The sequence below is a fragment of the Bos taurus genome, chromosome 4, assembly GCF_002263795.3.
Source record: "Bos taurus isolate L1 Dominette 01449 registration number 42190680 breed Hereford chromosome 4, ARS-UCD2.0, whole genome shotgun sequence".
Classification (NCBI taxonomy): domain Eukaryota; kingdom Metazoa; phylum Chordata; class Mammalia; order Artiodactyla; family Bovidae; genus Bos; species Bos taurus.
In genome coordinates this window covers 110,973,279-110,998,795 of record NC_037331.1, presented here as the reverse complement: position 1 = coordinate 110,998,795, position 25,517 = coordinate 110,973,279, and the positions used below count along the sequence as shown (strand labels likewise).

Genomic DNA, 25,517 nt, shown 5'->3' with positions numbered 1-25,517 from the left:
ATTTTACAGATTTTACTTTCTTACAATTCCTAGGTTATACTTGTCTGTAATGTGAGTACAAGGCTTTATACATAAAAGCACTATAATCTTCAAAACAGTATATACAGTTCTGCTTATAATTATTCTCTTTAAGCAACTCCCTGCAACACTGGCCCAATACAACAATGATTTAGGGCATAAAACAGCCCATTGGTTTCTGACATAATGCCACTTCCAAACTTGTTTAATAATTTAAAAATAATCAATATACTATTTGCTATTTATTAAGTCCTTAAGTGCATTAAGACTTATAATAAGCCCTGAGTACATGATCTCATTAAATTTTCACAATCACTCTGAAATAGGATCCCTATTTGACTGAAAGACATTGGAAACTGAGGCAGAGGGGTTCAGTGAACCCCAAAGTCACGAAGCCAGGATGAAAAGTGTGAGCCTGTTTCTCTGACTCAAAGCATATGCTTTATTTCTACTATTTTATACTATAGATGGGGAGATTAGGTTGCTGTCAACATATTGAATTTACTGCCAAGAATCCCAAAGTATATGTCTTTTGTGGTAAAGATATTTCCAATACATCCTTTATAAATTCTCCAATTTTCTTTAGCCCCAACACACACATACAAATCCTTAAGCATTGTTAAAATAAGCCATCATGGAAAAAAATACAAATAAGCAAACAACAACAGCAACAAAGGCAGACTTCCTGAGACCAACAGATGCTATTAAATGACTACAGACAACGAAGAGCTCTAAATTCTGTCACTATTCTATATGCTATTTACCTGCAGACAGCCTTTGGAATTCTCTCATCTGTACATTACAGACAGCTGAAGAACTCAAAGGGAATTACTTGAAAGTTCACAAGGAACTCTCACAAACTTTTGCCCAAAGCAAATACTGGTAATTATGCACTAGAAGCATTCACACACATACATGTATGCATATAAAACTGAAAAACTCTAAGAAACAATGGATTTTTTAAATAACAAAAACTGTATGTTCTTAACTTCCTTCTCCAGAAAACAAACCAAGTGGGTTTATTCTTTCACAGCTGCCTGCATTTTGAAGACTGGACTGTTCAGATAATAAGCCACACCTGTTGGATTGTTTCGGTAATTCCAAACACCAGCCGAGATAGTAATTAAAAGTAACACTCCATTTTCAGCCTACCTGGGGTGTTCAACAACCTCGACATCTTGCAGAAATAGGAGACATACTGCTCACAGTACTCGGCGCTGCTGGTGATGGCGCTGATCTGGTCCATGGAGGCGCTGTATATGAGCTGCGTTACCGAGTATTTTTCTGGGTTGTAGCCCACCACCGTCGTCTGCATCTGCAAATCGTGAGACACGATGGTCCATACTTTGTCCTCTGTGGGGAGAAAAAGGGCAGGACGATGGGTCATTACTATGAAGTGCATCTTCAAAAGTCAGAAAATAACGGAGCTGCACTTTTCACTGGTTGGTTTCTATGAACAGATATAGAACAGAGTTAAGGATTCAGTTCAGTTCAGTCGCTCGGTCGTGTTTGACTCTTTGCGACCCCATGGACTGCAGCACGCCAGGCTTCCCTGTCCATCACCAGCTTCTGGAGCGTGCTCAAACTCATGTCCATTGAGTCGGTGATGCCATCCAACCATCTCATCCTCTGCCGTCCCCTTCTCCTCCTGCCTTCAATCTTTGGGTTAATCTTTAAGGATAGTAATCGTTAAAATAATGCTCCTCACACCTAAGTTCTGTGTATATTGACAAAGTAATATTTCTTTTATTAAAAACAAACACAAGCTATCGTCTTAAAACAAACAGCCTGAGTATCTGGTGGGATGCTTTAAAACCTGCAGCATTGGACATAAGGCTACTGTGTTCCAATGCCTTCCCAACACTGTAACTCTTCATTCCTCCTGTAAAACAATCTCTACTACCTCCTAAATGAGCTACGTGCTCTCTAGCCTCTGGAGCTTTGTTTGCTGTTTTCAGAATATGCATCTTCATTTTGTCAACAAATGTTCTTCTCACCCTGACCTTTCAGGTAAAATTAGACACTGCCTGCTCTGTTATTGAAATGCTCTATACATGTGGAATGATGCAAATCAGTAATTATCTTGGTGTTTTGAACCCTGAAAATTTCAATATGTGAAAAGGAGAAGCATCTAGAAGATTAATGAGATTAAATTAAAATCCTACAAAGTTATGCATTTGAATTAGAAGCATCACTATGAACCTATGATGATGATGTTATCTTTTTAAAAATATGCCCTAGTTCTTTCCACTGAAAAAACTCTCCAAACAACGACCAACTTCTGGCAACAGTTGTCATCACTCAATACCATTTTCCATTAAGAGAAAACAAGGATCCTAGAGAAATGTCCGATTCCAGGACTGGAGATGGCTAAGAGGAGTCTGGAACAAGCTGTCACTTCAGAAACAAACTATTGGAGACAAAGTGTGGTACAAAAATTCTCCAAGGCCAAAAAAAAAAAAAAAAATTAACATCAATAAGAATTTCCTGCAATAAATTAAAATACATCAAATATATTTAATCCCATGAGTTCACAAAAATGAAATGTTTAAATTTTGGAATGTGTTATGTAACTAATTCATTATTTTGAAAACTGGTAAATAAAGGCAAAGAATCCAGCATTTAGTCTACCTTAGTTATATGAATCTTAAAGTAACTAAATACTCCTTTTGTGGAAATATTTCAGCCCATAAACGAAGGCCAAATTATAAGAGTGTCATCATTTGGTAAGTTCTAACAAGTTAGTAGGGTCTAAGAAGGATTATTCATGGCTGCAAATATAACCAACAAGTGAAACCAGAGATGTGTCCCTGGGGCTCTGGAGGTGGGGGCAGGCGTACCGCACTACAGGTGGAGGGGTGCGGATAAAACTCAGACATGAATTTCACCAAGTTTATAGACCTACCTGCCAATTTCTAGAAAACAGAGGGGAAGGGGTAGATGTTAAATGGCACCAAATGGAAACAGCAACATCCACGTTGTGGAAAACTGTATACATCACACAATCCAGTCTTTCAACAGCCGAGGGATAAATTACAAAGGAAGACAGTGAGAGACACACACAGAGTCAAAAAGAGACAGGCAGAGAGCTTTAGATTGAGAGAAACATCCTGAACTTGCCCCTCTTGTGGTCTTCCTATTTCAGGAGATGGGAGCTCCATTCTTCCAGTTCTGGGAGAAAAGCCCCCTTCTTCCGCCGCCTCCTGCACCCTGTCAGTGATGTCCACGTGCTCCACCTTCAGTCATTATTCAGAATCTGGGCACTCCTCACCCCGCACCCACGACTGCTGTGGTCCAAGCCTGGGCCCCTCGCTTGCACATCCCACAATGACCTTTAACCGGTCCCCTCTTCCCGACCTTGTCCCTTCATGTCTACCTTCAACAAACAGCCTTGCTGATTTCAAGTACAAGTCAGCTTCTGACAGCTGCGAGTCCTTACACGGTATCTGGTCTTATTCACAAAGTCCATTTCTTAGAGTAGCCAAAGGCTGGCGGAGGTCTGGCTCTTCCTTGCAGCCCTACCACTTGTTCCTTTGGCTCTGATCACGCAGACCTCCTTTGCGCTCCTCAAACAGGTCAGGCAGGCCCCTCCTTGGAGACTCGCACTGGCTCTTTCCTGCATCTACAGCCATCTTTGCTCAGACCTCCTCTGACCCCCTCCTTCTCCAGCTCTGAGCTCCACTGATGATGTTTCCTTCCCTGAGTCCCACCCCCACCACAGCTGCTCTCCATCTACCTGCTCAGCTTTGTTTTTATCCATAGCATTTATCTCTATCTTAGGGCACATTTAAATTATTTTTTAAAATATCTGACTGCCTCCATGAGAAGGAAAGAAAGCAGGGATTCTTTTCATTGCTATATGCACCAAGCTTACAGTGATAATTGGCACATAGTATGGCTTCAAATCCATTGGAGAAGGAAATGGCAACCCACTCCAGTATTCTTGCCTAGGAATCCCATGGACAGAGTCTGAGTCTGGTGGGCTACTGTCCATGGGGTCACAGAGTTGGACACAACATAGCAACTGAGCACAGGAATTCAAAAACATTAGTTGACTAGAAGAATGAACCAATAAAAATAAATAGAATACAAACATTTGATCTAAAAATAATAGGGGAAAAAGTAGAAGCAGTGACATTTTATTTTCTTGGGCTCCAAAATCACTGAGGATGGTGACTTCAGCAATGAAATTGAAAGACACATGCTCCTTGGAAGTACAGTTATGATAAATCTAGACAGCATATTAGAAAGCAGAGACATCACTTTCCTGACAAAGGTCTGTATAATCAAAGCTATAGTTTTTCCCAGTAATCATGTAGAGATGTGAGAGTTGGAACATAAAGAAGGCTGAATGCCAAAGAACTCATGCTTTGAAACTGTGATTCTAGAGAAGACTCTTGAGCCCTTGGACAGCAAGGAGATCAAACCAGTCAATCCTAAAGAAAATCAACCCTGAATATTCATTGGAAGGACTAATGCTGAAGTTGAAGCTCCAATACCTTGACCACCTGATGCAAAGAGCTGACTCGCTGGAAAAGACCCTGATGCTGGGAAAGATTGAGGGCAGGCAGTAAAGAGGACAGCAGAGGATGAGATGGTTAGATAGCATCACTGAATCAATGGACATGAACTTGAGCAAATTTCAGGAGATAGTGAAGGACAGGGGAACATGGCATGCTGCAGTCCATGGGGTTGCAAAGAGTTGGACAGGACTTAGTAACACAACAACAACAGGAACTTTTAAAATCACTTTAGTTCAAGTTCTGTGGAGACTACCCCAAGAGACTGTAGACAGGCCACTTCACCCCTCTGAGCCAGAATTTCCCTTCAGCTATTACAACATGCCTCTTTATCAGATGACTTTCCAGCTTGCTATTAAATCAGTTAAAAGAAGTTCAGTTATGGTGTCCTTGTAGTCATTTTCTACGGGATAATTAATTTTCCAGGCTTATCTTTGGGCTGGTCAGAACTGTCTTCTTTGAACTACTCTGATATGGCAAGAAAAGCCACAATATATTTTGGTATTTCTGTCACTTTCTGACATGATTCTGAAAACAAACTCATTTACATACAGACCTGCAGACTTACCTTCACATAATTAAAAATCCATTAATTGAATTAGGTAACTTCTATCTCTATACTGCTACAATCAGTCTGTGGCACAGAATTCTCAGATGTTTATCACCACTTACTTTTTCCTTTCTCCCTTCTTTTCTTCCTTTCTTTCTTTTTTTAAAATGAATCTTTACCAAGAGCCTTGTCCTGTAGCAGTGTCCTAACACTTGTGAGAACCAAGTGTTCTAACATTTTGGTCCTGGTGACTTCTTGACTCTAAATTTTAGTTCCAGCCATGTCAGCCCACATACTTCATCATCAAAACCCTGTACACCATACCTTTATATTTGTTTTATAGGCTACTCATTCATTCAGCAAATATTATCATGTACCTGCTGCTAAGTCGCCTCAGTCGTGTCCGACTCTGTGCAACCCCATAGACAGCAGCCCACCAGGCTCCACCGTCCCTGGGATTCTCCAGGCAAGAACAATGGAGTGGATTGCCATTTCCTTCTCCAATATCATGTAACTATTATATGACAAATACTAGATCTAGGCAGCAAAGAAAACGCAGCAAAAAAAAAAAAGCATTCGTACATTTTTTGCAATTTACATTCTTACATTCTAGTAGGGTAAAGAAAACAGATAATAAGCAAAATTAAAAGAATACATATGCATATATATGCATGCTGCTGCTAAGTCGCTTCAGTCGTGTCCAACTCTGTGTGACCCCATAGATGGCAGCCCACCAGGCTCCTCTGTCTCGGATTCTCCAGGCAAGAATTCTATAGTGGGTTGTCATTCCCTTCTCCAATGCATGCATGCATGCTAAGTCGCTTCAGTCATGTCTGACTCTGTGCGACCCCATTTACAGCAGCCCACCAGGCTCCTCTGTCCACAGGATTCTCTAGGCAAGAATACTGGAGTGGGTTGCCATTTCCTCCTCCAATATCTATGCATATATATTATATACATACATTATTTATATATATTACATATACATACGCACCACTTCCCAGGTGGTGCAAGCGGTAAAGAACCTGCCTGCCAGTGCAGCAGACTTAGGAGACGTGGGTTTGATCCCTCAGTCAGGAAGATCCCCTGGAGGAGGGCACAGCAATCTACTCCAGTATTTTTGCCTGGAGAATCCCATGGACAGAAGATCCAGGCAGGCTACAGTCCATAGGGTTGCAGAGTCAGACACAACTGAAGTGACTTAGCACAGCACACAGCACATATACATATATATGTATTCTTCTACATATTTCATCACCACTATTCGCCAGTGATAATGATGAGGAGAAAAACTGATTGAGAAGGGAAGGGTAGGCTGTGCGTATCAGGACTGTCCCCTGGAGAAGGAAATGGCAACCCACTCCAGTATTCTTGCCTGCTCAATTCCATGGAGAGGGGAAACTGGAGGGTTACTGTCTATGGGGTCCCAAAGAGTAGGGCATGACCTGAGCACACATGCACACGTGCACGCATGATGGGGACTGCATTTGTAAACACAGAAGAAACCATAAAGCCCTGAAAAAGTGACATTTGAATAAATAAGGTAGCTGTTCAGCAAGCCGTGTTGATGTCTGGGGAAAACAAGACAGAGGGAATGAAAATATTCTAATTCAAGAATATTTCTGATGTTATTTAGGTATTCAAGGAGACTGGTGAGTGAGGAAGGGGGGAGCGGCAGAAGTCGAAGGCAGGAATGTAATGAGGATGAGGGGATGGTGATCTTACAGTTAGATGGAAAGCCACTGGCTTTGGAAGGTTTGAAGCAAGTGAAAGTACTTTGCTTTAACTTATTTTTGACACACTATTGTTTGCTTCAGTAAAATTATACTTCAGAAGGGCTTGACAATAGTATATCTTTATAAAGATTTAAAACTTTTTATAGTGTCATGGCATTATAAAAGGTAATATATAAGCTCTATTTTGATAGCACAAAACAATTACTGTTGATGCATCTTGCAAGTTATTTTTTAATGCTTGTGCATTACATGTTGCATGGCTCCTTTGGAGCTGTTAAATCTTAAATGACAAATGGATATTACAATTTTGCAGATATCCAGCATCTAGAAGAAAGTTATGCTGTGTAGATTTTTTTTTTGCCAGTATCATAGGTGGAAAAATCGAAAATCTTATTCCCATATTCACAGTGTGTTTAGACAGTATGTATTATCAGAATACGTATGTAATGCAAATAGAAACCACTGTGCATGGAAACTTCTAAATTTCTGCCACTGTTCCGTTTTCATGAAGAAGCAATTGAAAAACTAGTGTGTCTCAAATACTCTTTTTGGATTAGTGTGTTATGAAAATGGCCTTTGTGATTACTGAGTCCTTAGTATCTATCTCATTGTGTAATTACAAATTTAAAAACTGTAACATTGTATATTGTTTTAAATATAGTGAATTGAATAATATGTTCAAAACTGGGGCACATATGAAACATACTATGGACACATTCCTCTCCTTGGCAATTACAGGGTCTTCAGGATGACTCTGCTTAGTGATGTTGACACATGTATGTTAGAAAGGTCCCTCTGCTACCTCTATCGGTGACCCCCATATCCTTATCCTAAGTGAAAGAAAGTGAAGTCGTTCAGTCATGTCTGACTCTTTGCGACCGACCCCATGGACTGTACCCTCCCATGTTCCTCCATCCCATGGGATTTTCCAGACAAAGTACTGGAGTGGGTTGCTATTTCCTTCTCCAGAGGATCCTCCTGACCCAGGGATCGAACCCAGGTCTCCCACATTGTAGGCAGAAGCTTTACTGTCTGAGTCACCAGGGAATTCCTTATCCTAACTAACTGTAATTCTCAAGTAACTCACTTCATGTGGACTCAGTTCTTCATACGGCTGGAGTTATGACCATGGGTTGATAAAGCTCAACAATGACCAGTGAAAAAAGCAAAGAATTATTCCTTCTAGAATATAACCAGCTTCCCCATCATGTGTATAATTGTTGTTTGACTCTTTTCCATGTTATCCATCTGTAATCTGAAGTTCACAGTACAGAGCAGGTGTTTATACAGAACATTTTAATTAAAGTCCAATCTGAGCTAAATCCAGTAGAAAAAAAAATTGTCTCCTATACATCTGCAATTGCATCTAAGTGTTTCTGATTTTCAAACAGTATCATGGTTTTGATTAGGGACCAATTTGTTAATGAGAGATTTTCATAACTTTACTCATATTAACTCTGAAATGATCTCTAAAAATAGGGAATATTATATTATAAATTACCTTAAAGTTCTCCTCTATCTCATAAACTGCATCTGATAAATTAGTCTGTGGCTTTCTTTGGGCACAAAGTCTTGATAGCTATTATCCTGATTCAGTAAATCAACAATTGAACTTCAGCCATGAAGAAAATACGAGCAAGGCTCTCCAATGAAATGCTATAGCATTAATAAGAACTGAATTAATAAGAAATGTTTGTAGGCTTATAGTAGAACATAGCCAAGGAAAGAGACTTACCATTCAAAGGAAACCACGTTCTCATATGAAAAATTTTGATCTCTACATAGTATCAATATAATGGCATTTTAGAGAGTATCCATTTTGACTCTCTTCTATTAGAGATTAAGAAAGTGAATGTAATAGAGCTACCACAAGATCCTACGATCCTACTCCTGCACATATATCCAGAAGAGATAAAAAGTCTAATTCAAAAAGACACATGTAACTCAATACTCACAGCAGCGCTATTTACAAAAGCCAGGACATGGAAACGAACTAAATGTCCATCAACAGATGAATGGATAAAGAAGACGTGTGTCTATATTGTGTGTGTATACACTCAGACAGTGGGATATTACTTAACCATAAAGAGAACGAAATATTGCCATCTGCAGCAACACAGATGGGCCTAGAAATTATCATACTGTGTGGAGTGTCAAAGACAAATATCATATGATATAACTTATATGTGGAATCTAAAAAAGTAATACAAATGAACTTATTTATAAACAGAAACAGACTCATCAAGACAGAAAACAAACCTATGGCTACCAAAGGGGAAAAAGATGAAGGAATAAACTGGGAGTACTGGATTAACAGATATGCTAATATATATAATATAGACAACAGAGATATACTCTGTAGCACAGGGAACTCTATTCAATATCTTATAACAATAATGGAAGATAATCTAAAAAGGTATATATATATTTATATATGTGTGTGTGCATGTGTGCTAAATCTCTTCAGTCATGTCTGACTCTTTTCAACACTATGGACTGTAGCCCACCAGGACTGTAGCCCACCAGGCTCCTCTGTCCGTGGGATTCTCCAGGCAAAAATACTGGCATGGGTTGCCATGCCCTCCTCCAGGAGATCTTCCCAAGCCAGGTATCAAACTCACATCTCTTATGTCTCCTGCATTGGCAAGCAGTATATATGTATATATACATATATATTTTTATATGCATATAGGAAGCCCTATATGCATATATATATATTTTTATATGTGTATATATTCAAATTGTGAACCTGTGGACTGTAGCCCACCAGGCTCCTCTGCCCATGGGATTCTCTAGGCAAGAATATTGGAGTGGGTAGCCATTCCCTTCTCCAGGGGATCTTCCTGACCCAGGGATCAAACCCACGTCTCCTGTATCTCCTGTACTGGCAGGTGGGTTCTTTACCACTAAGCCACTTGGGAAGCCCATATATGTATATATTCATATATATATATATATGAATATCATTTTGCTATACACCTAAAATTAACCACAAAATTGTAAATCAACTGTACTTCAATTAAAAAAAAAAGAAGTCAAGTGTCGGAAGTAAGTGGCTTAACAATATGAATACAAAGAGTTAGTAGCAAAATAATGGAAACTTTGTCCCCTAATTCTGGCATTTAATGCTCTTTTCACTACCGTATCTTTAACCTCGTGGTGATATGCTTGGTGACATGTCAAAACTTTTGTTGTGTTCCCCACATCATCCCATTAATTTTCAGGTAGCAGAGGAATATATAGACATTATTTTAAACTTTTTAAGTGTTATTTTAAATGACAATAATATATGCTATTACATCAGGAAAAAATGTCATAAAGCAGTAATACAATTCAATCATGCACACATTCATAAATCACTACTCAGTTTTTTATATTTTAGCACCATGCTACGTTCTGGAAGCACAAGGATAAAAGAGACCTGAGGTCCTGACCTCAACAAGCTTGTAGTGCAGAGGAGGAGAGAAAACATTAAGCTTGAAATTACAAATTGCAAATAGGTGCTGAAACAGATCTATGCACAGGGTCCTGAGAGCTCACATGGAAAGCTTTGGAAAGCCATGAAGGGACCAGAGGACAAGGTATTTTCAGTGAATCAAGAAGGTTAATTTAATAGGGATGAGCCATATGATGATGGTGGTAACAGCAACGTTACTCGTCTTACAACTCAGGCCAAATATCTTGGGGACAAAAGAGTTCAGTAAATGGGATCCTAATTGATTGGAAATTGAAGGGTCTGGGATAGTGAAGTATAAGATTGCAGTCGTAACAACTGTGTATGGGTTGAAAGGTCTGGCAGATCCTCATGGTGTGGGTGCTGGAAAGCTTCAGAGAGAGAAGATTCACTTATATTGTGACATTTTCATTTTTAAATTTTTTAACAGCTGTCCTGTTGCTAAGTCATGTGCAAGTAGCTATTTAGGTTTCTGGGTAGCTATTTTTTATTTTATTATTCTTTTGGCGGCACTGCGTCCTCACTACGGCACACAGGCTTTCTCCAGCTGTGGGGCATGGGCTTCTCATTATGGTGCCTTTTCCTGTTGTGGATCACAGGCTCTACTTGCACCGTGGCATGTGGGATCTTCCCTGATCAGGGATCAACCGGTGTCCCTCGCACTGGCAGGCAGATTCTTAACCACTGGGCCACCAGGTGACTCCTGACATATTTTTAAAACCCTCTCTCCAAAGTCATATACAACAAGCACACAGCTAACATCATACTCAACAGGGAATAGCTGGAAGCTTTTCCTCTAAAATATGGAACATGCCAAGGGGAATAGGATTACGGATATTTGATGTTATATTCTTAATTTGGATGTTGGGCATAAATTAGAAATACTTCATATCAAAACAAGCAACTAACAGGTACCTTATTTCAGGTAAACGTTAGAGGAATTCCAGATTTGCAGAAGTAGTAATCTAGGAAATGTCGGTCACGTTACATGATCTGTGTGTGCTTTACTGCATAAGTCACAAAACAGTTTCTTACACAGTTTACCTGAAGTATTAATAAGTTATGCAAATTAGGTTCTAATGATGGTAGGCTATAACTTTTTTGTTGTTGTTTTTGTTTCATTTTTTGGTCATTTGTAGGATGATCTACACAAAAATTTCATCAATTGTGCAGGTAGTTAAGTTTAAAAAAGACCATTAATTTCATAAGCCATTGTTTTGTTTAGAAGGTTTTTCTCAATGGTTATGATCCTGCTGAGATAATTTAAATTATTAGAAATTTATGGTGTCATGTCTTTTCTCCCCAAATACATTTTGTGTGAGTATTAAAAGCACTTCTGTAACCTAGACCCTAAAACTATAAAGGCCATTTCACCATGGTGGGCTGTGATGGTTTGAGTTCTTCCATTATGCTGGCTATGTATGCAGCTCAGGTAGCATAAGCAGCTTCAATCACGTGTAGAGAAATAAGGTATATAAAGCAGATGGAACCCCTGCAGGAAGCACTGAGGAAATGAGCTAAAAGTACAGATGATGTTCTGCAGGTGGTGGAAAATGTTGATTATTTTTATGTTCACAATTCCAGCTCAAAGATGGATGACAAATGGAGTGCTGTGAGCAAGTATAAATAATGGTGGATCATTCATACCCACCTGAAGAACAATTTGGAGCCTATGTGTATCTTTTTTTCTAGGAAGACATTAGCTGTTTTCTGGGAAGAAGAATATTTGTTAATGTTTTTGTGCTGTAGAGATGTTAACATCCTTTTACAATACAGCTAGAGTTATTGACTGCATTTATATCAATACTTGGACAAGCTAATCTTCCTTTTCTTTTCTCTCTCACACTGCGTAGAGATGTAGTTTGTGTGTATTTGATAGTGGGGAGTTCATCTCTGTGGCAATAAGAAGATTTCCATCTGTGTAGCAAGGAAATGTTACTCTTTGATCCTTGTAGCTTATGATGACAGTTGGATTTTGATCTGAGATCGAACTTGGACACTAGGTAAATGTCATCTTGGGTCAATGACTGACCATTTCTGTGGACCTTTAAAGATAACACTTCCTATTATTTAAAAATACCTTAAAATTATTGCACACACTTGGTTTAAGAAATCACTTCAAATATTTTACTCTACCACACTGTCCTACTCATGGTTCAACATGCCAGCTGCTTACGGTTACAGCCTTAGCATGGCTCGCTCTTCTGCCTAGAGGCATTTTTTCCAGAGGGTCTCCAGGCTAACTCCCTCATCTCCGTTTAGTCTTGATTTGAATGGCGTTTTCTCATTGAGGTCTGCCAAATCTATCTTATTGAAACTTACAACCCACTCTGCCTCTTACCTTCTCTATACCCATTGCATATACACATGGACTTCAAACATGGTACATGATATTTTTTTTATTGTCTGCCTTCCTGCCCCACCTTCCTCATAGACTATAAACTTCAATATATCAGAGAAGCTTTAAATACATTTTGTTTACTGATGAATTTTAAATTCTTAAAAGAGCACCTAGTAGTCTACAGAAGTTCATAAAAACTGTGCTACTAATATACCTTAACCCTTTCTTCACTTGAAGAAGTGATGTTGCTCAGTTGTGTCCGACTTGTAGAACCCCATGGACTGTAGCCCACCAGGCTCCTCCATCCATGGGATTCTCCAGGCAAGAATACTGGGGTGGGCTGCCATTTCCTTCTCCAGGGGATCTTCCTGACTCAGGGATCGAACACGGGTCTCCCACATTGCAGGCAGATGCTTTTAACCTCTGAGTCACCAGGGAAGCCCCTTTTTCGACAAACTTCTTTTAGTTATTATCAATGATTCCTATAAAATACCCACTTGAATTATAGTTTGTGGGCTTATAGATCCTGTCAGATAGCTCTACAATTTATTAAGCTTCAAAAAAATAGACATTTTGAAAGACTTCACAGGTTGAACAAAGTGATATTTGAAGTCATAGAATCCTGGTACTGTACTTGCAATATTTTCAAGATTTTTTAAATCTTGTAAACTGCAAGGATTTTTTTAAGAGCAAAATAATGCATCTAAGATGCAATAAGCTTCTTAAAGCCATCACCATTTTCTTTCTGAATTGGACATTAAGATAATCATTCTGTGCTAAATGTGCATCCATCTCCTTACATAGGAAGAGGTACTGAACATAGGAAGAGGTACTGAACATAGGAGCTTTTGTTCATCAACAACTTGCTTTATTCCAAGCCCTGTTCTAGGCCCTGAGTGCACAAAGGCAAATAAGATGTGTGTCATGCCACTAAAGAGAAGAAAGTTACATAGAATAAGTAATTACTGTACACCTGAAAATAACTTACCTTTTAATCAACTACCAGAACCATCCAAATAATGAAATTTCACATACAAATCATAAATACACCCATGTATAATCTGCACCATACCCTTTATCATACATAACACATTCTTTAAAATTCTCTACCATTGTACTTTATATATAGTTTTTTATTGTTGGAGAGTTTTAGTTTCTCCCTTTAGTTTAAACCTAAGTTGTATCAGGCTAACCTGAGAAATTATATTCTTTCTGAAGTTTCTATCTAAATAGCTTTGATGTAGCAGAAAACATAAAATTGAAAATGACAGTTTGATTGACTATTAACAGGATACAATCTTAGAAGTTGGCCCTTCCTTTCATGTTGACCCTAGCTCACATTGCTCTCTGCCCCCTGAAAGTTGGAAAGATCAAATGAATCCTTCAGTTCAGTTCAGTTGAGTCACTCACTCATATCTGACTCTGCAGCACACCAGGCCTCCCTGTCCATCACCAACTCCCGGAGCTTACTCAAACTCATGTCCATTGAGTCAGTGATGCCACCCAACTATCTCATCCTCTGTCATTCCCTTTTCCTCCTGACTTCAATCTTTCCCAGCATCAGGGTCTTTTCCAATGAGTCAGTTCTTCACATCAGGTGGCCAAAGTATTGGAGTTTCAGCTTCAGCACCAGTCCTTCCAATGAATTTTCAGGACTGATTTCCTTTAGGATGGACTGGTTGGATCTCCTTGCTGTCCAAGTGACTCTCAAGAGTCCACACCACAGTTCAAAAGCAACAATTCTTTGATGCTCAGCTTTCTTTATAGTCCAACTCTCACATCAATGAACCCTAGCAATTACATTTTGGAAGCACTAAGAACTGTGGTTTCAGTGACTTCTGATCAGAAAGTTAGTGGCAACAGAAACAGACTCACAGACATAGAAAATAGATTTATGGTTACCAAAAGGGAGTGGGGGGGGATAAATTAGGAGTCTGGGATTAACAGATATGAACTACTATATATAAAGTAAACAACAAGGTCCTACCATATAGCACAGGGAACAATATTGAATATCCTCTAATAAAGCATAATGAAAAGAACATGAAAAAGAATATATATATATATATATACATCTATATATATATAAAACTGGATCACTGTGCTGTACACCAGAAACTAACACGACACTGTAAATCAAGTATACTTCAATTGAAAAGAAAAATCCGGGGCCCTTTTCCCTCCTTTAAACCCAAGCACCAGACTTGAAGATATTTTTTGATGATACAGATAATATTTATCACCTAGGAAGAGAATCCCCAAATAATCAACTCTAAGTACTTAATTTTCCCCATTAGCTCAGTTTCTATTCACTGAAGCAGCCCCATTGTGAGGAACATTAGCACGACAGTCTGACAGATTAAGTTCCTTGGTGAGGGTAATTAGCTAGAAATAACTTTTTAGGGAAAGAACACCCTTAGTATAGCAGAATTAACATATTCAAAGAAACTAAAACCGGTGTTCTCACTTTAGTTTTAACAGAAGTACAAATGTATCAGCTGATTTCACTTAAAAAAAAAAAAAAAAAAGACTCTCTAACTAAAATATTAAAGCACCTCTAAACCCAGCAAATTCTTCCCCACCCTGGCCAAGAACACTCTCACCTGCCCTGGCTCTAAGTCCATCTGGTCTGAGCTTTTAACTACTTTGCTAGAAAATATCACCCACTTCCCAAGCCCCAGTACCAGACCAAGTTGAGATTGGATATCCATCCATCTCCATCTGCCTCCCTAATCATCCAGTTATCCCTGGGTTTGCATTTCCGGCTACAGTCCAAAGGGTTGAGGAGTCAGACCCATCTGAGCACACAGGCATAGTTGCATTTCTCATATTGCACTTGGAACATATTTGTTGTAACCCCAACTCTGCTGTCCCTGAAGCAATACGGATATCGTTGAAGCCACATCATCTAACCAAGAGCCTGGTTCAGGTACTCAAGGGCTTAATAAACACTTGCTGAACTAACGAAATAGCACTGAGTTCAACACTGGGCTCAAGAAACAGATGCAGCAGCTGAAGAATGCGGGCAGAACCACGGCTGAGGAGTCATTCTGCAAAGAGCGTGAGACTGAGGAGCGCGGATAAGAAGCGCAGTATGATAAGCATGACAGGTTCTCGGCAGAGGCAATACAGTCCGGCTTCTGTTTTTAAAAGATGCCTCTGGCTGTTATTTAGAGAGCAGACTGGAGGGGTTAGTGCAGAAGCAGACTGGCAATGTGTAGCTCTAAATAGAGACAACGGCAGCTGGAATCAGGGTAGGTGAGATGGATGAGTTTGAACTATATATGATAGAAAAAAATAGAAAAGAGTGATTGGTTGGATATGGCAGGTAGTGGGCATGACAGTTGGGGGAGAGAGAGAGAGAAGTATGTAGAATGACTGCCAGCTTTCTAGCTTACATGAACGGGTAAACGGAAGGACACATTTTGCTGGTTGAGAGATCAAAAGTTTCATTTTTAACAGACTAGATTTGAGATGCCCTAGAGACAGTTAAATGCTGGCATCTGGTAAACAATTAGATGTAAACATCTGGGGATTAAGAGACAGGTCACAACTGGAGATGTTGAAGTCATACGTAGCATATAATTGCATTTAGTGCCATGGAAATGAATGAGATAACTGAGGGGAGATATTTAGAAAGAGAGCAAAGAAAAGGAAGTCCAGGACAAGGCCTGGGAGCTCCAACTTTTAGAGGTCACTGAGAGAATCTTCAAAGGAGACTGAGGCTATTTTAAATGGTGTTGTAATAAACACTAGAATGCATATATCTTTTGGCATTATGGTTTCCTCTGGGTATATGCCCAGGAGTAGGGTTGTTGGATCTTAGGGTAGTTCAATTTTTAGCTTTTTAAGGAACTTCCACACTGTTCTCCATAGTGGCTGCGCCAATCCACCTGGAGAAAATCATAATTCCAAAAGATACATATACCCTGATGTTCATTGCAGTGGTTTTACAACAGCCAGGTCATAGATGCAACCTAAATGTCCACCAACAGAGGGGAGATAAAGAAGATGTGGCACATATATACAAGAGAATATTGCTCAGCTAAGTGAAAGCCACTGTCATGCCCGGTTCTTTGAAACCCCATGGACTATATAGTCCATGGAATTCTCCAGGCCAGAATACTGGAGTGGGTAGCCCTTCCCTTCTCCAGGGAATCTTCCTAACCCAGGGATTGAACCAGCTGTCCCACATTGCAGGCAGATTCTTTACCAGCTGAGCCACAAGGGAAGTCCAAGAATACTAGAATGGGTAACCTATCCCTTCTCCAGAGGATCTTCCTGACCCAGGAATCGAACTGGGGTCTCCTGCATTGCAGGTGGATTCTTCACCAACTAAGCTATCAGGGAAGCCCAATGGAGTATTACCCAGCTATAAAAAGGAATGAAATTGTGTCATTTGCAGAAACATGGGTGGACTTAGAGATTGTCATACAGAGTGAAGTAAATCAGAAAGAGAAAAACAAATATTGTAAATCAATGCATGTATGTGGAATCTAGGGAAATGGTACAAATGAATCTATTTGCAAAGCAAAAATAGAGACACAGATATAGAGAACAAACATATGGACACCAAGGCGTGGGGCGATGTGGATTGAAATGGGAGACTGGGATTGATATATATTCACCACTGTGTATAAAATAGATAACTAATGAGAACATACTGTATGGCACAGGGAAGTCTACTCAATGCTCCGTGGTGCCCTAAATGGGAAGGAAATCCAAAAATGAGGGGATACATGTATACGTATTGCTGATTCACTTATAATGTCCCAAGGTGGTGGACTAGAAGGACATGTGTTCATTTTCTTTTGTGAGAACTCCAAAATTGCAACTCACTGCTGAACAACCACTGATGGGAGAATGTTGGATCCCACCAAAGAAAGATATCCCACATTCAAGGGCATAGGAGAAGCCCCAACAAGACTGTAAGAGGGGTGAATTCGTGTTTAGAATCAAACTCCATACCCACCAGAGACACCCAGAGGGCTCAAATAAAACCTTGTGTGCACCAGGACTCAAAGACCCCACGAGAGACGAAGCCAGACCTGCCTTTGAGTGTCTGAGTGTCTCCTGTGGAGGCACAGATCAGCAGTGGCCTGCCGTGGCGACAAGGGCTCTGGCTGCAACAGAACTGGGAGGTGCTGCATGTGGCATAAATCTTCTTAGAGGAGGTCGCCATTAGCCTCACCATAGAGCCACCAAGAAGAGCCACTAGAGAAGGCAATGGGCCCCCCCCCCCCCCCGCCCAGTACTCTTGCCTGGAAAATCCCATGGACGGAGGAGCCTGGTAGGCTGCAGTCCATGGGTCGCTAAGAGTTGGACACGACTGAGCAACTTCACTTTCACTTTCATGCATTGGAGAAGGAAATGGCAACCCACTCCAGTGTTCTTGCCTGGAGAATCCCAGGGATGGGGGAGCCTGGTGGGCTGCCATCTATGGGGTCACACACAGTTGGAAACGACTGAAGCGGCTTTAGCAGTAGCAGAGCCACCGAGCAGACGACCCACAGACTGGAGAGTATTATATCAAAGAATTCCTTGAGCTGTTGCAAAAGTTCTAGGGCCCACAACAGATTCCCCAACCTGGGGATCAGGGAAAGGGACTGAGAACCCCCCAGGGAATGTGACTTTGAAAGCCAGTGGGATTTGATTACAGAACTGGGGAAACAGACACTTGGAGGGCACAGACAAAACTTTGTGTACACCAGGACCCAGGAGAAAGGAGCAGTGACCCCACAAGAGACTGAGACAGACGAATGAGTGTCCAGGAGTCTCCAGAGGAGGAGTGGGTTGACAGTGGCTGGCCGCGGGGTCAGAGGCACTGAATACAACAGTCCAGGGAGCCACGGTGTGTGCTGGCATAAGTCCTTTTGAAGGAGTTCGTCTCCCTCAGGTCAAACTAGACAGAGAGAACACAGCCCCAATCATCAAAAGAAAATCGGATTAAAGATTTACTGAGCATGGCCCCGTCCATTAGAGCAAGACTCAAATTCCCCCATAGCCAGTCCCTCCCATCAGGAAGTTTCCAGAAGCTTCTTGTCCTTATCTATAAGAGGGCAGACAAAAATGAAAACCACAATCATGGAAAACTAACCAAACTGATCACATGGACCACAGCCTTATCTAAATCAAAGAAACTATGAGCCATGCCATATAGGGCCACCCAAGATGGATGGGTCATGGTGGAGAGGTCTGACAAAATGTGGTCCACTGGATAAAGGAATGGCAAACCAGTTCAGTATTCGTGCCTTGAGAACCCCATGAACAGTAAGAAAAGACAAACAGATAGGACACTGAAAGATGAACTCCCCAGGTCGGAAGGTGCCCAATATGCTACTGGAGAAAGTGGAGAAATAGCTCAGAAAAGAATGAAGAGGCTGAGCCAAAGCAAAAACAGCACCCAGCTGTGGATGTGACAGGTGATGAAAGTAAATTCCGATCCTGTAGAGAACAATATTGTATCGGAACCTGGAATGTTAAGTCCATGAATCAAGGCAAATTGGAAGTGGTCAAACAGGAGACAGCAAGAGTGAGCATCGACATTTTAGGAATCAGTGATCTAAAATGGGCCAGAATGGGTGAATTTAATTCCGATGCCCCTTACATCTACTACTGTGGGCAAGAATTCCTTAGAAGAAATGGAGTAGTCCTCATAGTTGACAAAAGAATGCAAATTGCAATACTCGGGTGCAGTCTCAAAAATGACAGAATGATTTCTGTTTGTTTCCAAGGTAAAAGCATCCAGTATCATAGTAACTCAAGAATGTGCCCCAAGTATTAATGCCAAAGAAGCTAAAGTTGAACAGTTCTATGAAGATCTACAAGATTTTCTAGAAATAACAACAAAAAAAGATGTCCTTTTCATCACAGGGGACTGGAATCCAACAGTGGCAAGTGAAGAGATACCTGGAATAAGACACAAGTTTGGCCTTAAAGTACAAAATGAAGCAGGGCAAAGGCTAACACAGTTTTGCCAAGAGAATACACTGGCCAGAGAAAATACCCTCTTCCAAAACACAAGAGAAGACTCTACACATGGACATCACCATATGGTCAAAACAAGAATCAGATTGATTATATTTTTTGCAGTCAAAGATGGAGAAGCTCTATACAGTCCACAAAAACAAGACTGGGAACTGACTGTGGCTCAGATCATGAACTCCTTATTGTCAAATTCAGACTTAAATTGAAGAAAGTAGGGAAAACGACTAGACCACTCAGGTATGACCTAAATCAAATCTCTTATGATCACACAGTGGAAGTGACAAATAGATTCAAGGGATTAGATTTGATAGACAGACTGCCTCAGGATCTATGGATTTAGGTTCATGACATTGTATAGCAGGCAGTGATCAAAACCATCCCCAAGAAAAAGAAATACAAAATGGCAAAAGGGTTGTCTGAAGAGGTCATACAAGTAGCTGAGAAAAGAAGACAAGCAAAAGGCAAAGGAGAAAAGGAAAGATATATCAATCTGAATGCAGAGTTGCATTCTCCATCAAAGAATAGGAAGGAGAGATAAGAAATCCTCCTAAGTGATCAATGCAAAGAAGTAGAGGAAAACAATAGAATGGGAAAGACTACAGATCTCTTCAAGAAAATTAGAGATACCAAGGGAACAGTTCATGCAAAGAAAGGCAAAATAAAGAGTAGAAATGGTATGGACCTAACAGAAGCAGAAGACATTAAGAAGAGGTTGCAAGAATACACAGAAGAACTATACAAGAAAAGATCTTCATGACCCAGATAACCACGATGATGTGATCACTCACCTAGAGCCAGACATCCTGAAGTGAGAGGTCAGGTGGGCCTTAGGAAGCATCAATCTGAACAAAGCTAGTGGAGGTGGTGGAATTCCAGTTGTGCTATTTAAAATCCTAAAAGGTGATGCTGTTAAAGTGCTATACTGAATATTGCAGCAAATTTGGAAAAGTCAGCAGTGGCCACAGGACTGGAAAAGGTCAGTTTTCATTCCAATCCCAAAGAAAAGCAATGCCAAAGAATGTTCAAACTACTGCACAATTGCACTTATCTCACACGCTAGCAAAGTAACGCTCAAAATTCTCCAAGCTAGGCTTCAACAGTATGTGAACTGAGAACTTCCAGATGTTCAAACTGAATTTAGAAAAGGCAGAAGAACCAGAGATCAAACTGTCAACATCTGTTGCAACATAGAAAAAGCTAGAGATTTCCAGAAGAGCATCTACTTTTGCTTCACTGAATACAATAACACCGTTGACTGTGGATCACAACAAACTGTGGAAAATTTTTAAAGAGTTGGAAATACCAGACCATGTTACCTGCCTCCTGAGAAATCTGTATGTAGGTCAAGAAGCAACAGTTAGAACTGGACATGGAACAACAGACTGGTTCCAAATTGGGAAAGGAGGACATCAAGGCTGTATGATGTCACCCTGCTTATTTAACTTATATGCAGAGTACATAATGAGAAATGCTGGGCTGGATGAAGCACAAACTGGAATCTAGATTGCTGGGAGAAATATCAATAACCTCAGATATGCACATGACCCCACCCTTATGGCAGAAAATGAAGAGGAACCCAAGAGACTCTTGATGAAAGTGAAAGAGGAGAGTGAAAAACCTGGCTTAAAACCCAACATTCAAAAAACTAAGATCATGGCCTCAGGTCCCACCACTTCATGACAAATGATGGAGAAATAATGGAAACAGTCACAGACTTTATTTCCTTGGGCTCCAAAATCACTGAAGGTGGTTATTGCAGCCATGAAATTAAAAGACAGTTGCTCCTTGGAAGAAAATCTATGACCAACCTAGACAGCATATTAAAAAGTAGAGACGTTACTTTGCTGACAAAGGTTTGTCTAGTCAAAACTATGCTTTTTCCAGTAGTCATGTATGGATGTGAGAGTTGGACCATAAAGAAAGCTGAGCACTGAAGAATCAATGCTTTTAAACTGTAGTGCTGGAAAAGACTCTAAAGAGTCCCTTGGACAGAAAGTAGATCAAACCAGTCCATCCTAAAGGAGATGAGTCCTGAGTATTCATTGGAAGGACTGATGTTGAAGCTGAAACTCCAATACTTTGGCCACCTGATGCGAAGAACTGACTCATTGGAAAAGACCCTGATGCTGGGAAAGTTTGAAGGTGGGAGGAGAAGGGGATGACAGAGGATGAGATGGTTGGATGGCATCACAGAGTTGATGGACATGAGTTTGAGCAAGCTCCAGGAGTTGGTAATATAAAGGGAGGTCTGGCGTGCTGCAGTCCATGGGGTCACAAAGAGTCAGACGCAACTTAGCAACTGAACTGAACTGATTCACTTTGCTGTACTGCACAAAATAACACAAAATTTTAAAGCAACTACATCCCAATAAAAAAATTTTTTTTTAAAAAAGAGAGTGAAGTCAATGAAATCTTCTAAGAATTTAATAGTCAGACACAGCACACCTCAGTATCTCTCCTCTCTACTCCAAAGTCAGCAACTACAACTTCTGAGGAGAGTCTCAGGTCAGGTAGCAAGGTAAAAGGTAAAAGCACCGTAAGAATTGTTCAACTAAAATGCCCTGTGCTCAAATGATCAAGTGCTGGCTGTAATTGGAAAAGCATTCCGAGAAATGAGATAAGGCTGTAAATTATTATGGGAAACAAGATGAAGAATACTCTTCAGTAGATCATTTGCTTCCATCGAATACGTTCTTTCAAATGAGATGATGTACATCAGGAGGGGATATTTCAAACCACCTCACGTTTTTAAATGCCCCTATAAAAATCCTGAAACTTTTTTCAATTCATAAGTATGAGCTACGTATCAGATAGAGAAACATTTATATCCAGACCTGCATAACATTTCCAAAACGATGCTTCTTTGGAGACTGGAAAATAAGGCGTAACAGTACAATTGCATGCATAAATTGGTGAATCATTTGAATGCTGAGGTTAAGAGATGGTAAATACAGATCACAGTTACTAAATCTAGATATGAGTCACAAAGTGAAGAAGGGAATGCATAAAAAGTTTATTGACTGTAGCTGTACAGGAGAGGAGCTGACATTGAGGATAGAGGAAAATTATGGGAATACTCATAATCTCTTTGTTTGAGAGACTCATTTTGAACTTGTCTCAGACACTTAGTTCCCTAAAAACAATCTGGGTATTTCTACATTCTACCTGCACATAGGATTTTGACATCAAGGAGAAGGTGGTGGGTGTTGGGTGGTGGAAGGTGGGAGGATTCAGGGAGCTCAAAGATTTTGCTTTTTTCTCATCTTCTTGTCTTCTGTCATTCTCTTTTCATTTCAGTCTTGCTGCTATTAGGTTGGTTCAAAACTAATAGTGATTTATGTTGAACTTTGCTGTTTGATACTAGAATACATTCCTAAATGTGGTTATGTTAAACATAATTTCAATGCACATTTCTTGCTTTTTTTTGCTAATGACTTATGAATTGCTGTATATTTTTTATTTATTTTAGACTAGGGAGATGATTTTAGAAAAAGCAGAGGAACCAGAGATCAAATTGCCAACATCCGCTGGATCATCGAAAAAGCAAGAGAGTTCTGGAAAAACATCTATTTCTGCATTATTGACTATGCCAAAACCTTTGACTGTGTGGATCATTCTGAAAGAGATGGGAATACTGGAGCACCTGATCTGCCTCTTGAGAAACCTGTATGCAAGTCAGGAAGCAACAGTTAGAACTGGACATGGAACAACAGATCGGTTCCAAATAGGAAAAGGAGTATGTCAAGGCTCCATTGTCACCCTGCTTATTTAACTTATATGCAGAGTACATCATGAGAGATGCTGGGCTGGAAGAAGCACAAGCTAGAATCAAGATTGCTGGGAGAAATATCAATAACCTCAGATATGCAGATGATACCACCCTTATGGCAGAAAGTGAAGAAGAGCTAAAGAGGCCCTTGATGAAAGTGAAAGAGGAGAGTGAAAAAGTTGGCTTAAAGCTCAACATTCAGAAAACTAAGATCATGGCATCTGGTCCCACTACTTCATGGCAAATAGTTGGGGAAACAGTGGCTGACTTTATTTTTCTGGGCTCCAAGATTGCTGCAGATGGTGATTGCAGCCATGAAATTAAAAGACACTTACTCCTTGGAAGGAGAGTTATGACCAGCCTAGACAGCATATTAAAAAGCAGAGACATTACTTTGCCAAGAAAGGTCCATCTACTCAAGGGTATGGTTTTTCCAGTGGTCATGTATGGATTTGAGAGTTGGACTATAAAGAAAGCTAAGCACCGAAGAACTGATGCTTTTGAACTGTGGTGTTGGAGAAGACTCTTGAGAGTCCCTTGGACTGCAAGGAGATCCAACCAGTCCATCCTAAAGGAGATCAGTCCTGGGTGTTCATTGGAAGGACTGATGTTGAAGCTGAAACTCCAATACTTTGGCCCCCTGATGTGAAGAGCTGACTCATTTGAAAAGACTGTGATGCTTGGAAAGATTGAGGGCAGGAGGAGAATGGGACAACAGAAGATGAGATGGCTGGATGGCATCACCAACTTGATGGACATGGGTTTGGGTAGACTCCGGGAGTTGGTGATGGACAGGGAAGCCTGGAGTGCTGTGGTTCATAGGGTCACAAAGAGTTGGACACAACTGAACAACTGAACAACTGAACTGAACTGAGGGAGATGATGTTAGACAAAAAGCAAATTTGAGTGGATTTTTTTTTTTTTAATTCAAGTTCAAAATGGGTCATAAAATGGTGTAGATAACTTGCAACATCAGCAATACGTATGGCCCAACCGGCAATGACCAGCTCAGTGTGGGACTGAGAAGAAGCTCCAAAGTACTTCCCAAAGCCAATCTTGTTCCAAAGAAAATGGTCATGGTCACTGTGTGATGGTCTGCTACCCTCTGATCCACTACAGCTTTCTGAATCACATTGAAAGCATTACATCTGAGAAGTATGCTCAGCAAATCGATGAGATGCAGTGAAAACTGCAACAGCTGCAGCATTGGGCAACAGAATGGGCCAAATACATCTCTACGACAATGCCCAAAAAGCACGTTGCACAACCAACACTTCAAAAGTTGAACGCATTGGGCTATGATGTTTTGCCTCATCCTCCATAGTCACCTGACCTCTTGCCGACCTACTACCACTCTTCAAGCATCTCAACAACTTTTTGCAGGGAAAACACTTCTGCAACCAGCAGAAGGCAGAAAATGCTTTCCAAGAGTCCATAGAATCCTGAAGCATGGATTTTTACACTACAAGAATAAACAAACTTATTTCTCTTTGGCAAAAATGTGTTGATTGCAATGGTTCCTATTTTGATTAAAAAAGATGTTTGACCCTGGTTCTAATGATTAAAAATTCACAGTCCAAAACCACAGTTACTTTTGCACCAACCTAATAGTTCTCTTTCATTTACACTCTTCTGTCTTCTTTTCTCTGCTCCTCATTTTTTTCCCTCCAACACATCACTAACAGAAAAGCTTTCACTTTTAATGTGTGTCAAGAACTTTTGTTTTTAAGCACATTCTTTCTTACTCTATAACTTACTTTAGTTGCTTTCTGCTTCTAACTCTGATAAGATCTAACTTTATGCATTCTAGAAAAATGCTTCTATCTTTAAAACTGCTATCTTGCTAAGAGTTTCTGAAAATGTAATTTGAAACACAAAAGTGAACAATAACTTTCAGATCTAGTGAATATTTACCCTCCCTTCACTGGAGCAACATGACTTGGTCTAAAATTTCACCTAATGCCTTAGAAGAGATAGAGATCAGATTGAGATGTGAAGAACCTAGAGAAAAAACATAGAGTACTCCAAACCATTTTCTTGTTTCAAGGGCGTAACTTACATATCATTGTATAGACTGTATGTTAATTTATAATTAGCTATATAAGACCTTCATCACAGGCTACATGTGTGCTCTATAAATCC

The 25,517-nt window shown here is 40.2% G+C and overlaps 1 protein-coding gene across 1 annotated transcript in view; it reads right to left on the bottom strand.

Annotated features, from left to right (window-relative positions):
• The window catches only part of CNTNAP2 (contactin associated protein 2), a 2,325,432-nt gene that overhangs the window by 752,223 nt on the left and 1,547,692 nt on the right, over positions 1–25,517 (bottom strand). Inside the window, exon 14 of the mRNA XM_024991213.2 lies at positions 1,171–1,371. Coding sequence (XP_024846981.1) covers positions 1,171–1,371 — 201 coding nt within the window. The remainder of the gene's footprint in view (positions 1–1,170; positions 1,372–25,517) is intronic.